The sequence below is a fragment of the Thunnus thynnus genome, chromosome 1 (genome assembly GCF_963924715.1).
Source record: "Thunnus thynnus chromosome 1, fThuThy2.1, whole genome shotgun sequence".
In the NCBI taxonomy this organism is placed as follows: domain Eukaryota; kingdom Metazoa; phylum Chordata; class Actinopteri; order Scombriformes; family Scombridae; genus Thunnus; species Thunnus thynnus.
This window is the reverse complement of record NC_089517.1, coordinates 13,426,231-13,447,443: the sequence shown is the minus strand read 5'-3', so window position 1 is coordinate 13,447,443 and position 21,213 is coordinate 13,426,231. Positions and strand designations below refer to the sequence as shown.

At 37.1% G+C, this 21,213-nt stretch overlaps 3 protein-coding genes across 13 annotated transcripts in view; 1 reads left to right on the top strand and 2 right to left on the bottom strand.

The window, feature by feature from the left end:
• LOC137180570 (protein TANC1-like) overlaps positions 1 to 2,290 on the top strand; it is a 37,501-nt gene extending 35,211 nt beyond the window's left edge. The window contains exon 29 of the mRNA XM_067585959.1: positions 78 to 2,290. Coding sequence (XP_067442060.1) covers positions 78 to 1,461 — 1,384 coding nt within the window. The 3' untranslated portion in view covers positions 1,462 to 2,290. The remainder of the gene's footprint in view (positions 1 to 77) is intronic.
• LOC137180582 (WD repeat, SAM and U-box domain-containing protein 1-like) lies at positions 2,093 to 15,742 on the bottom strand. Its single transcript, XM_067585967.1, has 13 exons — positions 15,625 to 15,742; positions 13,977 to 14,388; positions 12,688 to 12,875; positions 11,930 to 12,016; positions 11,411 to 11,504; positions 10,163 to 10,196; positions 9,999 to 10,039; positions 7,346 to 7,452; positions 7,191 to 7,208; positions 6,719 to 6,745; positions 6,169 to 6,348; positions 4,688 to 4,822; positions 2,093 to 4,530 (listed from the first exon to the last, which is right to left on the bottom strand). Exons 2-13 carry the CDS (start codon positions 14,372 to 14,374, stop codon positions 4,379 to 4,381), a joined length of 1,461 nt encoding a protein of 486 aa, XP_067442068.1. The 5' UTR covers positions 14,375 to 14,388; positions 15,625 to 15,742; the 3' UTR covers positions 2,093 to 4,378.
• Positions 15,743 to 19,657: 3,915 nt separating this feature from the next.
• baz2ba (bromodomain adjacent to zinc finger domain, 2Ba) overlaps positions 19,658 to 21,213 on the bottom strand; it is a 76,661-nt gene continuing 75,105 nt past the window's right edge. For all 11 annotated transcript variants that reach the window (XM_067585895.1, XM_067585917.1, XM_067585945.1 and 8 more), the window contains one exon: positions 19,658 to 21,113. In XM_067585895.1, coding sequence (XP_067441996.1) covers positions 20,957 to 21,113 — 157 coding nt within the window. In that variant the 3' untranslated portion in view covers positions 19,658 to 20,956. The remainder of the gene's footprint in view (positions 21,114 to 21,213) is intronic.

Genomic DNA, 21,213 nt, shown 5'->3' with positions numbered 1-21,213 from the left:
TGCTACAATGCGTCTCTGTGGCACTGTAAATTAAGTGTTTTTAAAGTTCTTTTGTTCATTTTCTCTGTCCTCCCCAGGCAGTTTGCTGCAGCGCTGGCAGACCTCCATGAAGCAGCACGACTTTGCCCATCCAACCGGGAGATCCGCCGCCTGCTGGTACGAGTAGAAGAAGAATGCAAACATCATCAGAAGATATCCAGCAACAACACGCCACAGGGTTACAACAGGGACCCTCACACCCACCACCATCAAGCCACAGAGGAGGAGACAGACGTGTATTCACAGGGAAGTTTAGAGAGGCAAATCCCTGTGGAGCAGACTGATGCAGGGAAGGAGGAGGAGGAGGAGAAGGAGGAAGGTGAGCAGGTGAGCCTGCAATGTGGTAAAAGCCCAGAATTTTGGCCTCAGAATCCATATGCTCCTAACAGGACTCTCCCTGGAGGTGTGGCCTTTAGTTTAGCGGATCAGGCGCCATGTTTCCCTCAAGAGGAGTATGTACAGAACCAAATGTTCATGGATATGCCGGAGCCTGTTCCTGCTATCAACAGGCAAAGCCAAAACCAGGGCAGCAGGACTCATCATCACTGCCACTCCCTCCAGTCAGGGAGCAGAGTCGGGGGCAGGCCTCTTTCTCTGTGCGGCCCCTCCAGTCCTCTGCCAGGCAGACACATCTCCACCTCCCTGAGGCCTGCGCCAGTGCTGGGTATTGACATCGGTCCTGGATCAGCCAGTGAACACTCTGGACACAGCCCCACTGAGCACTATCACCCCATGTCCCCCAACAGCTCCTCCCCACCTGGTCATCCTCAGATGTACCAGCCCCGCTCCTCCAGCTTCTCCAGAGGGTCTGACAGACTCTCTACCCACTCTGTGGCTCTGGATGGCCTGGCTCTCGCTTTGGGGTCTGGTATGGAGGTTAGGAGGGAGGGCGGTGGAGGAGGAACAGCAGGCTCACGGGGCTCTAGCTCTAGTCAGGCCTCCAGTGGGAACCTGTCAGACGGTGGCAGGCAACAGGTACCGGACGCCCCCTGCCCCATCAAGAGCAGTGGTAGCTTCAAGACAAAACCTGAGCTGAAGCCCCGGCCCTTCATGGGGGTCATGGACAAAGCGGTGCGAGTCCAGGGCCAGCAGACCTCTGGCCTGGGCCGACAGGGGCAGGGAGGAGGAGGGGGAGGAGGTGGGGAGAGTTTCAGTATGTCAGTCATGGAGTTCCAAGGGTTGAACAATGAGTTCAAACGCGCCTCATTCCAGGAGCAGCTTTCCGGAAGTCAGGCCAACAGCCAGCAGCAGGGCCGGGAGTTTGGAGAGCGGCTCCACCAGCGAGAGGCCAGAACCACCATATCCTCCCAGCTACGCTTTCCAGACGGGAGGCACAGACAGGCGAGCTTGACGAGAGACAACCCGGCTCTGCATATGGCTCCCATCAAACCCAAACGCTCATTTATAGAGTCTAATGTCTGAATATAGTTATAACAAAACACAGATACAGGCTGTTTTCAACAAACTACGTCCCACATAAGGTAGCAAGGGAGACTGGTTTGAAAACTGCTCCTTTCCCTGAGCCTGTTTTGTAGAGTTATGCTGCTGCACTGCATTTACAATCTAGAACCAGTGTTCAACTCAGGCTACTACGCTTTTGCTTACATGTCTACAGCTACACTAGTGTATTCAAGAAAACCAGACATACCTTAAGTAGGGATTTAAAAATAAGTAGTATATTGTCTCAACTTTTAATTTATCATATCAAATATAGAAGTCAAAGAAAGCTTTGTGCACGAATATGCGGAACCTCACGCTACTAGTTGCAGGATATGACCATTTCTATTGTCAAGTGTCTTTTAAAAAACATTTATATTTGTACGGTGTACACTATATTTGCAGATTATATATTTCCCTGTAAGTGGTTATCTGTTAGCATTACAGGCTTCAAAAGAAATGATTTTGTGTACTTGAGAATCTTTTTCTTGGTACATTTGATAAAAAAGGCACTGTACATGACATTGTTGGAACCCTCTTGTCATAATCTGATATTGAATTGATTGCTTCAATATTCACAGTATATGTTATTTATTTTTGCATAGCAGAGGACATATTCATATGAAGTGTTTATTGGTTTAATTGGACACAAGAGAGCATTTACACAATCAGTCGACGATACAAAAAAAACCTTAAGAGACTTCTTACACTGCTCTATGTCCATAGTTGTCATATAACCTTTTCAGAGTCATACTACGGATTACAGAATGTTACCACATTATTATTGTGGTATAATAAAATATTAATGAAGGAATACATTTGTACATCTATTTCTTTCACAGTATGATACATGAAATGTTGCCTAAGCTTTAGAGTGTATATGGATGAATGCAAAGTGTCGTCGTTGCACAGTAGAACCTCAACAAGCGGACAAAATAAACAAACTGTATAACATTGCCACTTCCGAATATCGCTAACATTTCTTCACTAACACAATAACTTGCGGTGTAAAAGATGTTAGCTTGTGCAACCTTCAACTACTGGCCAAGCACTATTCCCACAGGGTTTGTAATAGCAATGTTCAGACAAATTTTAAAAAAGCACACGTGTTGCTTACGTGTTTACTTGTGAAGTGTTTCAGTAAGACAAGGGACATAATTAATCCATTAAGCATTAGTCCTGACATTAATGTTGAATCAATACACTCCCTGTAAAGTAAAAGGGTTGCTATTACTGCTGATGAAACTGCAAATCAACACCACTCTGTAGCTAGCTGTAGTTTTGAGACAGCTCATTGTTTTTTGGTTATTTAGTCTAACAATAAAAAAATAAAGTTATGATAAAAGATGTTCACAGCACTGTGGGGCTCCCAATAAAATTATTTTAATTATAAAGTGCTTTGTTTGTTCTTCACAAAGATTTTTTTATACCTTCATACATTATGTGTATATCTTATGAAAGCAACTAAGCATTTTGAGATTAAAGGATAAAGCTGGTGATTTTCTATATTTTTCTTATTGTCAACAAATCTCATGTGCAGAGCCAAACCAACAATGAATTGATCCTACTGTCAAGTATTGTGTGTGAATCCAAAGCCTCTGTGCTGTAGACCTCCGTTGAAACACGTCAATGAGTCACACTGTTGCATCGGGTGACGTGTTCTTACACTCCAAAGACTAATATAACAGCAATCACATTTTCAGTCTGAGGATAGAAGTTTCATGTACGTCAGACGTTTATGGAGCTTCGCTAGCTTGTTGTGCTACATAACACAACCTCTTGACTTTGTGCTACATTGTGAATTTCTCAAAGAACTTCAGTACAAAGTCAAGAGGTTGTAATATGTAGCATCACAAGCTAGTAAAGCTATAAACAGAACTGCATTCTCACACATGTGCAATGGCATCTGCCATACACAGAACTGCTCTCCTGAGACTAAAAATGTGATCGCTGTTATTAGTCTTTGGAGCCGTTGCTTGCCTTTTGGTGAAGGAACATGTCACCCAATGCAAAAGTATGTTTTACGTGTTTTTAATAGTTTTTGGACAACAACGGAGGTCTATGGCACAGAGGAATATGTTATATCAGACTTTGGATTCACACACAATACTTAGGTAAATATGATCAATTCATTGTTGGTTTGGCTCTGCACATGACAATGTTGACAATAAGAAAAATATAGAAAATCACTGGCTATATCCTTTAAACATTTCTTCAGTCAATAGCCTTATTTATACCACCAACAAGTGCGTTCGAACACCCCTGAGCAAATGGTGAATCTGATGAAGATTAAGATTGAAACGTTACTTCTGCACTTTGTAATTAAAATGTTTTTACTGGGAGTGCTTGGTGTTACCAACATCTTGGAACACTTCTTATCTCCATGTGTTCTCTGTCCAGCACTATAATTTTTTGCTATTCGGATTAACAAACCACAACTGTCCATTTCAAACTGATCACTCTCTGCCCTCACACACTGGTTGTACTATGAGCAAAACCACCTAGCGCTAAGGTAAATAAGTCACAGGTGAATGAGATGAGTTGGCAGATTCCAAGGTGACATCTTCAAATGTCTTGTTTTGTCCAATCAACAGTCTGAAATCCTAAGACAATCAGTTTACTATCATGTATGAAACAAAAAAAGCTTAAAATCCTCACATTTGAGAAGCTGCAACCAGCAAATATTTGGCATTTCCATCGACTAAGCTCTGGTCAAATGCTTAATGCAACTTTACAAATTAGTGCTACGAAAGAAACCTCCACATTGTGCAGAAGCCCTCAAATGGCACAAAATAAGACACACTTGTACTTGATAAGCTGCAGTATCCCGGTGAGCACTGGACTCTGGTTTCTTTCTACTTTAGAGAAAATAGTTGGGGAATGGTGGGAGCTCTTCAGGATGCTAGTGACTGGTCTTCCACCGACCAATAGCCATCTTCAGGGTGTGATTGGGGGTGAGCAGAGTGGTCAGTAAGGGCAGGTTGGTCATGGGACTGGAGCGGTTCTTGGTGTTGATCCAGCTCTCGATGGCTTCTCTTTCATACGAATATCCGTCTGTAAAATTAAACAGGCAAATACGAGAACATCCCTTCATGTTAACAACTGGAGCCTGTATTTAATGAGACTGTAACTTATGATGTTATGTCATTATGTGTAAATTGTGCTAAAGGGGAAAAGCTGTGAGTGTGAGCTGTGTCTGATGTTTGCTCACCAGCAGCAATGACCGGCTCCCTCATCAACTCTCTGGTGATTGGACACAAGAACTCATCAGGAATACCCGAACACACCGACTCACTCTTCAGCTCCTCCACCTTCCTCAGGACTTTGCTGCGCAAGCCTACAGACTCTATACAAACACACACACACACAAGAAAGACAAACCAATCATTATGCTGTGTGCTCTCATTAAATAGAAACTGCTGGAGCATCAAATGGAACAATGTGGACTGACCTGAACGCTAACGCATACAATAATGATAATATCGATATCAAGATTCTGGGTGTTTGTTATTCATGTTTAACACTTTTCACTCTTGGATGGCAAATGTGAGCGTGGGTGAGAGTGAACACGCTGGGAGAAGAGCATGTTTGCTGACTGTCTGTCCAAATCAAAGTTAGATACTAAGCAGGCAGTATCACTCGTGTGCATTTTGTTATTTTAGTAATATTTTGGCAGAACCTGACAGCCAGAATTAGCAGCATTTTAAGATTAAATACTTATAAAACTGTTAACTACAGCAGAACCGGCAACACAGCCTCCCTGATAATCTTACAAGTACATTCTGTTTCATTTTATTATGCTGCCTCTTTAGAGAGGACTTATTGATTTCACTCCCACCTTTGAAAAATATGCCTATTTCTCTGTCTTTTATTGCACTGGATAAAACATGTTTGCTACTCGGTTCTGTTCTCTGAGTTAGTTTTGCTAAAAAGGAAGGCTGCATGCTACAAAATACTAAAAAACTGAGATGATGTCAACTCTCACTGTCGTAGCTCTGAAGCTGTGTAAACTGAGGAGTGATTGACAGGGACTGTGGGATGGAAATGACGGCATGGCAATACAACAAACATTTGCTGACAACTACATGACGAATACTGGTCTAGCTGGTAGACTGACATCAACTACGTGACACTCTTATTTTAGCTCTGTGGTTGCAAATCTTGCAAAAAAAAAAAAATGCCAAAAATATACCCCAAAATCTGATAAACCAAAATTTCCACAAACACCACTTCAGACAGACTTGGAAAAAACCAAGAAGGCCTAATGATATTAGGTGTAAATCCACTTTATACCTTATGGGAAATACTGTTTTGGGGATTGGGTTATGTAACTGATGAAGTGCTCCAGATTAAAGTCAGAACTGCTGAAGCCTCAAAGCTTAGTGCTTTTTCAGTGCAGCCTAATATTATGTAATCTTGCTGAGTAAAACCCACATCAACATTCATTTACTCCTTCACCCTTACTTTAATTTAATGTGCCACCTTTTATCCATGTAAATAGGTACAAAAACCCTAATCCAAACACGTCCATGTTCATTTGCACAAGAGACCGGGTGTGTAATACCCATAAGACTGGCTTTATACTCTTACATTTTGGACACATGTTTATTAAAAAGCATCAGGACTGTGAGAGAACAAGGGACTGAAGAAGTCTGGACTCGCTGAGCAGAGTGTGATGTATGTCCTCCTCACCTATGTGCAGCTCTGACGCCAGCGTTTCCTTGGTGAGATTGAGCAGCTCGGTCCCATCTATGTTGTTGGCCCTGAATTTGTCCACCAATCCCTCGAGTCCTTCCTCCAGCAGCCACGCTGACACATCCTCCTCCGACCAATCACTGACCAGCAGCTTCGATCGACCTGCCGAGGTTGTTCCTGAGAGGGTGAGTCAAAGCAAGACGGTCGGTCTTTCACAGCTGCGTTGTCTTTTTGAAAATGATCTTCACACAGGACTATCTTGGAATCCTGCTGACTAATTATTGCTTAGAGAGCTGTGGCTTGAATAGCTTGTGTCATTATATTGATGAATGTTGAGAGGTTTCATCGACATTTTCATCAACATAGGATGAAACTAAAAGGTGAAAACCAAGTTTAACACTAGACCAAACTTGGACTTGGCAACAACTTATAGTTTTTCGTCAACATATTGTATGTCCATTTACTGACTTTTTAATAGGTACCTCAGTGTAATATCCTTCACAGTAAGGCATGCTTTCTTACAGGTGTAAATGAAGAAACTTCCTACCTTCACCTGATGTCAAGGAAGACTCCTCTGAAAAACAGAAAACATAATAAGAAGTCGTGAATGTGTGCAAAGGCAATGCTGTCTGTGAGCAAACTTGTGACTCTTGAGACTGAGGAGTGATTTAGGAAAAGGGATGAAACCAGTTTAACATCTCAACTTTGTATTGAGGTGCAACTCTTCCTGTGGGGCTGCTAAAAGATTTAACCGACTACTCAAAGCTATAGCCATATTTGACAGAATATACAGTATATACAGCATTTTAAAGTCTGATTGTGCAGTTTTTTTTGTTTTCAGAGCTGACAAACACAACATCTCACCTGGGAATAAAGACGGGAGATTAAAAACTGGTCTGTGACAACTGATTGCTATTGTTTACAGTAGTATACATTTGGCTTTATAGAGGTAACTTTCATTTTTACAATTCTTCTTCTCAAGTGTCAAAAACAGATTTGAAGATCAAAAGAAAACTAACCAGGCAGTGACTTCCCATCTTTCAATTGGACGCAAGGTGAAGTAAAGGAGGTAGCCACAAGAAAAGAAAAAAAAAGGAGAAGACGAAACAAATTGAATTAATCTTCATCAAAATATCGACAATGTTGGAGTGTTGTGTGTTTGTGTTGTTCCCACCACGGCTGCTGCATCCGTCCTCCACCCTCCAGATGTTTACGGTCTTATCCATGGATCCTGTAGCAATTAGTGGTGAAGTTGGCGAGAAGGAACATGCTGTCACGTACCTGCAGCAGAGGACAGTCATCACTTGAATGTTGGTTCTGTTAGCAACGAGGCATACCTGATTTCTCTTTATAATAAAAAGAATTTTAAAATTGTGTAAAAATTGTGAAAAAGTTTCTAAGCAAATATCATAGCCTTAAAATATATAAATCAAAAACAATTTCAAAACATTGAGCAAAATCACACAAGATCTGTAAAAATAAGTTGTAAGAAGTGATTTTAAAGATTTTGAAGGCATTTCAAGTTGGAAACTGAAGCTCAAACACCCCAAATCTGAGGCCTGGAGCAGCTGGGAGGGTGCTATCTGAAGATCTGAGGCTGCAGTTTGGTGCATGGAGGGTTAAAAGGTGGGAACTACAGACTTAAATATGTAGCAGTAACGGAAAAGCTCTGCATCAGAGGGCCAATCCAGTGATGGCTTTCCACATCAAAGGCTATACTAAGATCTAAATAAGGATTAAAATAAAATTTTTGGAAGAATCGAGAAAGTCAAAGGCAACGTTAATGAGGACAATCTCTCCAAAACCTAAGCTGGATTGCTCAGAAACGTTGATCCACAAAAGCTATTTGGCTTCAAACAGTTTCTAAAAGAGATAGAAATGCACTAACAGGCCTTGAGACACTCTGTTTTGTGGAGGTATGCTGTCAAGTGTTGGGGTTTACTTTTTTTTGGCATTTATCCACTTCCCCTCAACTTGCCTCCCATCTTCTTCCACTTCAGTCACTGATTTTCCAAAATGCCTTTCAATCTGTCGGACTGAAAGGAAGTGAGCTTGCTGCCTTTCAATCACAGGTGGTTGGATGGATGTATAAATAGCTTTTAAGTGTGATCATTCAGCTGGAGCTTATATGTAAATGTATGTGCAGGGGTGTAAGACACGAAGCGGTCCAACCTTTTTCTAAAAATTCCAAAGGCATCTTTTGCAGCCACACTGCATCACAATTGCTTAGGTTGTGGTATGTGGCACAAGTTCTTCTATATACTTGTCCCTGTACAAATAAACATTAAGTCTGTGATATTGCTGCCTTCCTTACAACTGATATCTTGTTGTATACAAGTGGTTGAATGTTGAAGTGAGTCAAGAAGAAGCTTTTGCTCTGAAATAAACTGCTCGCAGTTTATATAAGTAAACAAACAGAAGATATTTAAACCTCCTAAAACTTGTCTGGGAATGTTTCACTGTGACATCTCATCATATTTGTCAAGTTATGTGCAAGTAAGTGCCAGCAATGCGAAACATTTTGCAGTGGATTTTCCCCAATGAGAAGGTTATTAAATAGGAACTTGTACATGTTAGTAATAGAGTCGACCAATACTGGATTTTTGGGGCCAATACCGATATTAGGTTTTAGGTAGTAAAAAAAAGTCAGATATCCATATATTGGCCAATATTCATACACACACACACACACACACACATATATATATATATGTGTGTGTGTGTGTGTGTGTGTTTTGCAATGAGCACTCAAATATCAAACACTTGTGACAAAGATATGTAATGGACATAGGATATCAGTGCACTAAAACTGTAAACTTCACAGCGAATTTAATAATTATAAATAACTATTAAAAAACACACACACACAAATAGAACAATATATATATATATATATATATATATATATATATATATATATATATATATATATATATATATATATATATATATATATATATATTAAGTGTGAATTAAGAAAATGGATCAAATATACATAAAATGCTGCCTATACAAAATTTTTTAAAAAATAAAAATATTGGCGCATATCGGACAACATTTATGCAGATACTTAGGAATTCTGCACAAACGACATCAAGTGGTGGAGAATACAGGAGTTGTCAATATGAACAAAATTATTATTACGGTAACTATGTAACATTATCTCAATATCCATATGTCAAGATATGTATTAAAGTATTTAAAAATTACTTTTAAGTTGTTTGTGTTTTACCAAAATGAAAATCTAAATATTTATAAAAAATATATGTTCTTTGGTATCCAGATTTTGTTGAAATGTAACTTATTTTATTTCTCATACATATATATATACATACATATATATACATACATATACATACATATATATACATACATATATATACATACATATATATATATATATATATATATATATATATATATATATATATATATATATATATATATTTTTTTTTTTTTTTTTTTTGCCTTTTCTTGTAAGTGTTCTGTTTTATAATCACTTAAACTCTGAATTGAAGCTTGACATGCTACTTGTTATCTGTTATTTGTTTGGAAACTCAATGAAGTTTTGAAAAAAAAGAGAAAGAAATGCAAACTTTTAGATGTGAAAACCACAATATCCAATATAAGACTTTTGTCTAGATTCAAAAATGTTAAATGACACATCATATTATCAAATAATATAAGCACTAACTAAACATTAGATTTATATTATGTGACAGGAGGAGATAGAAATGAATGTATTTATTCTGAGAATTGTACAAATTCATGTTTAGATCCAGTAATAAAAACTTGTATGTAGCGATATATAAAACATGAATATTTACCTCTCGTGCTGGTTCAACGTGTAAAGCAAAACGGCGTTTTTCTGCAAAGAAAAAAAACATGAATAAAACAAAACATGAATGTTATGTCATGAGAGGTGCAGTATTTAACTTGGTTACTAAACGTTTTACTACTAAATAAATGATTATAAAGAAGAGTTACTCACTGCATCATAGACTGTAACCGTTTTGTCAACTGAGCTGAAGGACATAAAAACATAAAATCAGATCCAGTCACTTTTTTGAAAAACAAAGCAGTCCATGTCTCCCTCCAGTGGTCCCATTGAAGTACTGCACTTTAATTTACATGTATGTGTCAAGTGTGGCCTAATTAAGAGTCCAAGCTAACAAAAATCTATATTTTATGCCAGTCTTGATCCTGAATAGATGAAGACATGGAACTATCACCTCTTGATCTATTTAAGATCAAACAACTGATGTAAAATACGGAACTGGCATTTGCTTATATAATTGTAGCAATTTCTTGTGAATTTTGATTAGAAATGTCTCTATTAAGCCACCGTACTGTTGGTTTTGCATTTTTATCCTATTAAATACAAGGCAATTTTTCAAACCGCACTAAGAGAGTTTAGATTTTTCATTCAGGCAGCTATTAAAATAAATTAACAGATGTGCATCACTGGGAACATTTTATCTGCTTTTGCTGACATTGTAATTGTGTGACAATACAACTGTGAACAGCGACTCTTCTGCTCTAATAAATTATTAATGTTCAACCAGGCGTAGGAAAGGTTCATGTTGAAGTCATGCTGAAGGTAAACTTTACAGATCGCAGTAAAGTGAAACATCGGGCTGAAAGTGAGGGTGCTGTTGTGATATTATGCACGAAACAAAAAATACATCAAATTAATCTTTCGATGACTTTCTTGTTAGTTTATTTTTGTCATAAGGTTTTAATGTTCTGACAATAAATCTCATAAACACAACATTTTTCAGCAGAAGACTCTCAAGTTCTAGATGATGGCGCTTCAATAAACATACTATCAATCATTTTCATAAAAGTTACTCAGGAAAAATCTCATTACTACTTAACTCAACTTACTAAACACAAGTTTTAAGCCTCTGAAAGTTCATTTTCATACTGCTCTTTCTTAGATAACAATGGCTGAGTGGAAACTAGGAAATTAATCAAAAAACTTGTATGTAAAGTGTACATAATCTTCATTTAAGGGGGCAAAACATGCAAAAAAATGTTTTAGTCTCTACAGTACATGACTGACAGTACTATGCAGCATGAGCCCTTCATACACTCTACACCACTCCCTGAGCTGTCATCGGGCGCCCAAGAAATATTGCAAAGGTTGCTCTTTGGCAGCCATCTCTAGAATTTCAGATATTGAAGCTTTCTTTTGTGTGTCTTGTGTATTCGTGCTGGCTTAAACTTACGATCTTACCCAGACACAAGCAGCTGCCCGTCTGAGGAGTACGCACACGAGAGGACTGGAGCCGACTGGCTGGTTAATGTGTGGAGAAGCTGCATCTTATAGGCTACGAGAGAGAGAAACAACTGATGTCATACACACAAATTAATCAGTTATTCCCACCGACCAGCAAGACATACTTACTGTGCTGCAGGTGAGACTGTTTCTGGATGAAAATGTAATACGTCACCTCGATTCAGAACAAATTTTTAAAACAGCTACATAAATGAAGGGTTGATGTAATGAGGGCTGCAGTCAGATAGTTAATACTGAAACTGCACATCATTCAGACAGCTGTTGTAAATGTATATTATCCACTGACTGTAACAACACATCGCGTATAACAACATAATAGTCAAATACTGCCTTGTATAGCAGCACTTTACACAGGCACAGTGTGTCTGGGTAAACAGGTTTACAATCTTAGCTCATATCCTTGAGACTTTGTAAATAATGACAGAGAGAGAAAGAGAGACATCTTTGGAGATGTACCTCCAGAGCCGAACTTGTTTATTGCCCAGATCTTCAGATGACTGTCTTGCCCGCAGGATGCCAAATGAAACTGCACGACTTGACTGCCTGAAAGACAAAAACAAAATAATATTAGTCCATAATTTAAAATAAATTTACAGTCCAACTTTTCACAAACAGCAATCAGTCTTGACATAAGGCTAAAAGTCAGTAAAGTGGCAGAGGAATCAGACCAGCCTCTGTTTATTGCAGACATGCTGACAGGATTTGGACAAAACGTCAACATTACACTCACTGACACTGCACGTCTGGACGCTGTGATGCTACAATTTGCATCGTCCACAAGGGATGACCTGTGGATTTGTCTTGTGAATGTGACTTCATGTAACTAAGTTTATGCTGATAAACCAGTGGACTGATAACATTGGCCAAAGTGAGCACTGATATCAGTATAAATGTTGACAAATATGCAAATAAGAAATTGCAGCACTTTGCAGGTTTCACAGGCTGCAGTTTTATGTGTAGCTGATTATTATTTAAACGAATTTAATTTCATGTAAAGTTTACTGTTCAAAATGTCATCTACTTTTTACTGTCATTGTTTAACTATAATTGATATATTTTATATATTTACTATCATGACTTTGTGTATACTGTACCTCCGTAAAACTCTTGATTTGAGGGATTCTTGCCAAAAATGTTTATGTTACAAGTTTGTGTTTAAAAAAAAATGTATTAACTAATATATAAATTGAGTTTTATTCTTTTTATTCTCTCACCGCTAAGGATGCTGGGAGCGAAGGCGCAGCAGGTCACCCCCAGGTCGTGGGCATTCTTCTCTGCATGGAGTTGGTTCATGTCCAGATCCCACAGACGCAGGTCTCCATAGGTGGAGCCGGTCACAAACACCTGGCTGCAGGGGCTGAAGGAGCAGGCTACCATCGTCGTGTCGTTCACTGACCCGGTCCTTCACAAACATAATGACCACAGCAGCTAACAGTTAACAGCTTTTTCAGTTCAATTCAACTTTATAGTCATCGTTCAAGACATGAATGCTGTCAGGATATTGCAAATATTTTATCATGTAAATGCAAACACTGTACAAACAGTGCATTGAGTGTTGTGTGCATTGAGGTTTCAGCATGTTTTGTGAAGATATACTGTAATAAAGACTTTACTGTTGTCTGTAGCTGTATAAAGCAGCAGTTCCCAAACTTCACTACAACTTCATAGGAATTTGTCTGTCAAGGAACCCTCATATCTTATTTTTTTCTGTTTTGATATGTTTGAAAAATCATCATAAAATATATTTTATAATTTAAATCTTTCCTTTTTTTTTTTTAACGCAGCAAAACATTATTAGAAATGCAAAAAAAAAAAAAAAAAAACAATGAAAGGAACAAATCTTGTGGCGCCCACTTTAAGTAACAAATTATTTTTATTATTAATTGTTCAATTGTTGAATTTTTTTTCAATAAATCTGTTAATCATTTAGGTTATAAAATGTCATAAAGCAGAGAAAAATGCCTTTCGCACTAAAGTGCCGGTTTCTTCTTTTGTCCAACTAATGCTCTACAACCCAAAGATATTCAATTTAAATTAATATTAAACAAAGGAAAGCTGCAATTTTTTTCTTCATAACAATTTCCTTGATAAACTGTTGATTAATTGATCAATTGTTTTAGTACTAATAAATAGATAAGAAATTCAAAGACATTTGTTTTGAGGACTGTTTTAATAGGTATACACTATTAGCCTACTGGTTAGCCTACGAACTGCAGGGCTGCAACTAACTATTATTTCAGTTATCAATTAATTTGCCCATAATTTTCTCAATGAATTGGTTAATAATTATGTGAGAAAATAGTGAAAAATGTACTTCATATTCTCCGCGAGCCATAGCTGACATATCCACATTGTTTGTTTGAAACCCGAAGCATCAAATATTCACTTCTGAGAAGCTTCAAACACTGAATATTTGGCATTATTACTTTTAACTGATAATCAAAATTAATTTTCTGTCAAATCAACTAATTGTTTGTAGAAAAATGTCATCTTTCAACTTTACCTGCGCAGCTGTTTCGAGGGGAAATCCCACAGAGCCAAAGTGCCATCTGACGCACCAGAAACCAGGTGGGCAGAGTCGGGAGAGAGCGCACAGATCCTGACAGGGCTGCGACCAGGATGCTCCAGGACGGCCTCGATCTCGCCCGTGACCATCGACCAGATCACTGTGGTCGCGTCTGTGGAACATGAGGCGAGGAACTGTCCACAGGCGCTGAAGCAGCAGCAGTGGACGCTGTAGCCATGTCCCGACAGAGGCGAGAAGGGCAGCTCTGAGAAGTCATGGGTGTTGTATATTCGGAGGGTTTTGTCTCCAGAACACGTTGCAAACAGTTTTGCTGAAAAAGCACACCAGTTGACATCGTCTCGATGGTCTTTTAAAGTGCAAATCAGGGACACCATTTGGAGAGCCGGTCCTGAAGTTAAAATAGAAGGAGCAAGAGAGTTAAACACACAATAGAAAGAGAAATGTTTCACTTAAGTCCAAATATCTGAATTCAGAGGACTGCCTGGTTCACAGAGACATGATATAGAAATATTCTCTCATAGCCAGTTTACTCTCTGTTTATTCACACAGCATGTGAGGGAAGACTGACATAAGAATCATGATCGGACAAAGTAAATTCACTTAAGACATCACTAAGGGCTCTTGGAAATGAATAATGAAAGCAAACAACATTTTATAGTTTTCAATTACATTCATTCAACAGAAGCATTTGTCCAAAGTGACGTACAAATGAGGTACAATCCAAGCTACAGTAGATCCAGGAGAAGTTTTCTTTTCAGACTCCAGTTTTAGTCTTAAGTCTACACTAACACACTCAACATATGAAGCAGTTTAAATGCCAGACTGAAAACAAACCAAACAAAGACATAAAGTCAAATACAAAACAAATTGTCATATTTCCTTATTATGGATACATTTACTGTGTTCATAATGACATTAAAAACATATGTTAAATTACAATCACTTAGCTGTTTATTTTTAATAACTGAATGACTCATTATTGTGACATGTCCGCGACACGTTAAAACCAAATCACATGACAGAAAACGAAACTAAATGATTGTCCTGTGTATGTTCCTTATTTAATTATGAGACAGTAAATGCATACATAAGAAGGGAATTCAAATAAAATTGTGTATTGTTTTTTACTTCAGTTACTTTGTTTGATTTGTTTTTATTAGGCATTTTAAATCTTCCATACAAATAGTCGTCTGTTGGTCATCTAAAGCTAATATTAAAGTAGCACAACAGTCATATAACGTCAGACTAAAGCTTGTACAGCTGACCATGAAACAAGAAAAAATCCAACATTTATTTCTTCAACATCCATTCCATCCATTTTTTACCCGTAAAATACAATATTTGTTGGGCTGTCACATCACTTTACTGACAGACTAAAGAAAAACAACTGTAACAAACATGAGGATACTGTGGATACTGTTGCTACCATACATATGTGTTGCTAACGTTCCAGCTAACAAGACACAGCCACAGCAACTTTCTACTTCACGTAATCATGTCAAATATTATTCACCTGCGAGAAAACAACTGTGACAAAGCAGCTCAGCAATCAAGCACAGAGGCTTAAATGATACGACGACTAAATATTATATTCGCTAGAAGCAACTACAGCAGAGTTTTGTACCTTTTTTTCGTCGCGTTGTCTGTTCAGTTCAACGTTTGTTTACTTCCTCATCGAACAGCTGACTGTGACGTAACGCGGTTTACGTCACCCACTGTCTGATTGGTTGTCTCTAAGGACTAGCTGGTTCAGTTAAACATTTAGAAAAAAAGAGACATTATATTTTTTTATGATAAGAATGATATTGATTGTAAAAGACTGTTTTGAACCTCTTTATCTTATATGGAAAATATTATATTCACAAATGCAAATAGACTAAAAAGAAACCACACATACAACAATTCAAAATAGAAATCAGACACTATATTGAAACATTATATGGACTGAAGAATAGTAAAGCCATTAAAACAGTAGAACTTTGTTAAACCTTTCCTTTAATGCCTTTGCTGCTTGTTACATGGCACTGCTATGTAAAAAGTTTTGTTATATCTCATTTTTTATTGATTTGTATACTTATGCTTTGGTTGAAGAGGATTGCATGGTTTGAACATGATACAATTTTTAAAAAATTAAGACTTGAGGAACTTCTTCTTCGTTGGTTTTTAGAGGTGGTTTGCATCCAAAATGTTGCATCACCACCTTCTACTGTATTGAATATAAGAGTTGATTCTCCTATCTAATCTAAATTATTATATATAAAATAAAATAAGATGAAAATAAAGATAACAAATTAAGTAAATTCTCTAATATAACTTATCTGAAAGCCTCTCTCAACAGCCCCTACACTTCCTCTCCAGTAGTTTCCACGGACGATATCCAAAAACTTTCTTGCTGCATCAACAACTGTCTCTGTTCTCTTGGATTTCCCACCATTAATCATCATGATCAGAAATGCTAAGAACTTAATCTTTTCCTTACAAAAACAATATTCATCATGTTTACTACCTGATTTATTCTCCTTTACTTCCTGAATATTTCAATTCCTAGCTGCTTCCTCATGACTTAGCCTTCACTTGGACCTGATCCTCATGATTTCCATCTCTTTCTCTCTCTTTTTACAGTCTGCTTGCTCTCCCTCATGACTCATGACTGATATGATCTATGAATACTTTGTCAGGCAGGATTTCTGATTCAAAATGAAACATAACAGATCTGGTTTCACATCCTTCTCCATCACTCATCCTGATCATTCCAAGACTGTCAACCACTCTGCAGTGGTGGAAGAAATATTCAGATCCTTTACTTAAGTAAAAGTACCAATACAGCAATATAAAAATACTCCATTACAAGTAAAAGTCCTATGTGAAAAATTCTACTTAAGTACCAGCATCACTAAAAGTATTAGCAGCAAAATGTACTTTAAAGTATTGCAGTAAAAGTATTGGTTTGGTCCCTCTGACTGATATATTATTATATATGACATCATTATACTATTAATACTGAAGCATTAGTGTGTAAGCAGCATGTTATTGTTGTAGCAGCTCGAGGTGGAGCTAGTTTGAACTACTTTATATACAGTTAGCAAGTTTAGTCCAGTGGTTCCCAACCTAGCGGTCAGGCCCCTCTGAAGGGTCACCAGATAAACTTGAGGGGTCGTGAGATGATTAATGAGAGAGGAAAGAAGAAAAAACAAAGTTCTGATACACAAATCTGTTTTCAGTTTTTGGACTTTTTCTCTAATCTTTGATTTTTGGTGAAAAACTGGATCATTTGAACATTTATTGAAATGAAACCATGTGAGAAGTTTAGAGGGAAAAGTCACTATTTGGTGGAGCTGTTAACAACTCAGAGACATCTGAAATGTGACCCTGACTACACACTGCTTTTTATAAGACGTCAAAAGTCAAAAAGGTTGGAAACACATGTTAGGACTTTTAACTTTAGCCTCAGATTTCATAGACTTTAAGCAGGTTATAGTGTAATATTTTGTAATTAAAGGACAAGTTCACAATTTTTCAAGTCTGTCTTAAAACACTTTTTTATAAAAACTAATGGGTTTTTCCTTGTGGTGCAATTCATCACTGTGCAGGTTTAATATTTGCATGATTACCCTTGAGTCATTCATCACCTCCAGATGAATTCATAGATGGAGATTCATCGCTCCATTTCAACATATTGTACTTGTGTGTTCTGACCTAACATGATACGATGCTCCACCTGTGAATCAACCATCTCACCTGAGCAAAGTTACCTTGTTTATAAAGAAGCATGAGACCTTTCACACACTATGTTCAACTTTATGCAGCAGTGGAAAATAACTCAACACAAGTACTGCACTTACGTAGAATTTTGATCTATTTGTTCTTCTGTGCTTGAGTATTTGTATTTTATTCTACTTTATACTTCAGTGGGATATATCGTTTTTTTTTTTTACTCCAAAGCAATTATTTAACAGCTATATTTACTTTTCAGATTTTACAGACAAAACATATGATCAGTTTATAAAATATGATGTATATAAAGTAACTGAAGTTGGCTCCACCTTGACCAACTACAACATTGAAGTGCTGCTTACATGTTAATTTATCAATAATATAATAACTGTTATGGGCCATTCTGCAAAATTTGTACTTTTGATACTTCAGGTACATTTTGTTGCCAGTACTTCTGTACTATTACCGAAGAAAAATTACAAATGCAGGATTTGTACTTGTTATGGAATATGTTTTTGTGTGGTGCTGCTAAGCAAATTGTATAAATACTTCTTCCACTGCTGATTTGATGCATGTTAACTGTTATATAGTACACCATTTTATATAGTTGTAACCTTTATTTGCAGATTTATTGTGCTCAATTCCCTTCTTCTGCACTGTACTTGGAGGTAGGCTGGTTTGGTGACAAAATACTGTTTTTAAAATGAGTTTTAACTTTGTCATCCATAGTTTACAATGTATTATTTTGTGAGCTGGTATTACTTCCATAACAACATGAAAACCCATAATATAACAAGAGTAAATAAGCTTAAACTTTCAAATTTATGTTTTTGTAATCCATCCTTACACTCAGCTGGACGTTAAGGTTTTAGATTTTTGTTTTTAGCAAGTCTATGTTAGCAATGCTGGGAAAAGGTATCTGATGGTAACGTATTGGATTGTTAACTGACACATAACATCTTGACAAACATGCCTTTGTGAACCACTTTACACTTTGTACACTCTAAAAACAAATGTTTTGACTCAACAAAACTAGTCCAACTAGTTTTTCCACAATATTTAAAAGGAATGTTCAAGTATCATGTTCTTAATTACCATAATTATGAACACAAGTTTTTAAGTGGGAAAAAAAATGTGTCTGTGGCTAAATTTAGATTACACAATGTAGCTAACCGTTACATGTATTAACAAAAATTGAAACATGTTTTTCCTCCCTACTGCACAAATGAAAAGCCCTCTTTAGCTGAGCAGATTTCACAAATAAAACTTGCTATACTAAACTAAAGGGTAGGATGGCCAGATTACACTGCTAAATATGACTAAATAACAGATTCCATCAAGTTGTGTGTTGGCAGGTGTAGCCTAATTTCTGTACACAAGTCCACTATTGGTCTTATCATAATTGAGAACATTGCTTTAGTAAAATGTGTTTGTAAATGAAATGATACTCACCATGAAAATGTCCTCTGTATCCCTGTGTGATATTTTTTCAGCCTACAGCTCCTCTAATACAGTCTGAACTGTCTATTTTTAAGTGGGTGGGGGATGAAATCCTGCTCTCAAGGTGGGGAGAAATTAAGTAATCAAGCCAATTTCATTTGTTCGCTATTACAACTTGAATTTTGTTTTAAATCAATGAATGCAGAAATTTGAGTTGAAGTTAAACACAATATAAGATTGATGTAATTACTAACATTTTCATGTCAACACAACTCATTAAGATAATGTTTAGAATTTAAAAAGCTTATCTAAATCATTGAATACAAATTTGTATCTTGCAACTATTTAATTTAGTGGGAAAAGTTCCCCAGAATTACTTTTTAAAGTGTATTTGCGGTGTCTATCCGCATGCAGTCAATACATAAATGAGTTTTAATTCCAGACTTGCCATTAACCTAACTCTGAAGTAGTTGCGTGAGATGAGACTGAAAGAACAAAAGTCATTTACGTTGAAAAACATCCTTTTAATAGGTCCGTGCCACACACTAGTGAAAAATAAAGCTCCTACAAAAGAATGATACTTTTATTCCACAATATCTTAAATAAAGTAACTTCAAGTACTCTTGACTTGGGTACAAAAAAATCTAGCTGCCTCCATCAGGCCACAACACACAGCAAGGTTCAACACAGTGGTTACAAATGGCCTTAGGTCCTCTGTATTGTGGCAGATAACGAGGAAATGCATCATGGAAGCATAACTGAATGCTTGTTGTTCCTTTTTTTTTTCTTCTTCTTCTATGGTGAGGAATGATTTCTGTGTCACTGTCCAGCTTTGGAGGCCTTGTTGGATTAAAATCATATAAAAAAATAATGTCGTCATAAGAATGAAAACTAAAAACAGTAACATCCCCTACATGCCCCTGTTGGAAGGGTAGGCACTACCAAGATTAAGGATACCACAGTGTTTGCAGAGGATATGTATATACTGTACAAACAATATTTATGATAATGTTTTCATCACGTTCACTAAAATAGAATGCTACAATCATTCTAAGGCATAAACAATATCTTAATATTCTTAAACAATTTTTACACATCGTTCCAAACAAGACATAATATTGACATTAATAAACAGTATATACACATGAATCACCATTGTCTAACTGTCCCTCTGCTGTTCCTGTAAATAAATGCAGTTTTACAGTTTGAACAAATGAATAAAGTCCTCTGATGCCCCAAAGCACTGAACAGTGTAAACAGTTTTTTTTTTTCTTTTCTTGGCTTTGTTTGATATTTGGGAGAAAAATTATAACACAAAGACACATTCCTTTTCAATTCAAAGCAGTTCAGCTGATTCTTCCTTTTCATAGAAAATGAAGTGGACCTTGATTCATAAATAATTATTACAAAATTAAATACATTCACTATAATACGATTAAATAACAAAAAAACTATTTACAAGTAGTGGAAAGTATTCTAGCGCAGACATATCAGTGACAGTTGAGGATTCATTCAGTGCAGTGTTCGGAGACAGGGAATGGTATTGCACTACGACACCCCATTGCTCTGGGACTCTTTGGGGCTTTTATCCCTGTTGTAATAATCCAGCGCACCTCACTTTTTTTTTTTTCAAGGTGACAACTCTCTCTTAGCACACCATGGGTTCCTTATTAAGGAATTGACTTCTTTCATCCTGCAAAGCCACATTCGCCACCCCCGAAAAAAATAAAAAAATAAAAATAAAACCTGGTGCCCCGATATGAAAAGTAGAATGGGTTTATGGGGAGAATCTGAACAGACGTTTAGTTTGTTTGTTTCAGAAGCTCAGTCCAGCGCTTCTCAAAGAACTTCCTCATGTTATGACCAGCTCGACCAATCTCTGAATTGTCTTCATTGAATTTTTCACAGTTATCAAACACCAAGTTGACATCGATGATGAAAGTCTCCAGGTTTTGATACCTGAAATATAAAGAAAATCTTAAAATGAGAACGTACACTTTACATAAAACAGCTGATACATGACATACTGTGGAGTAACTAAAACTTATTTCCTGTGAAA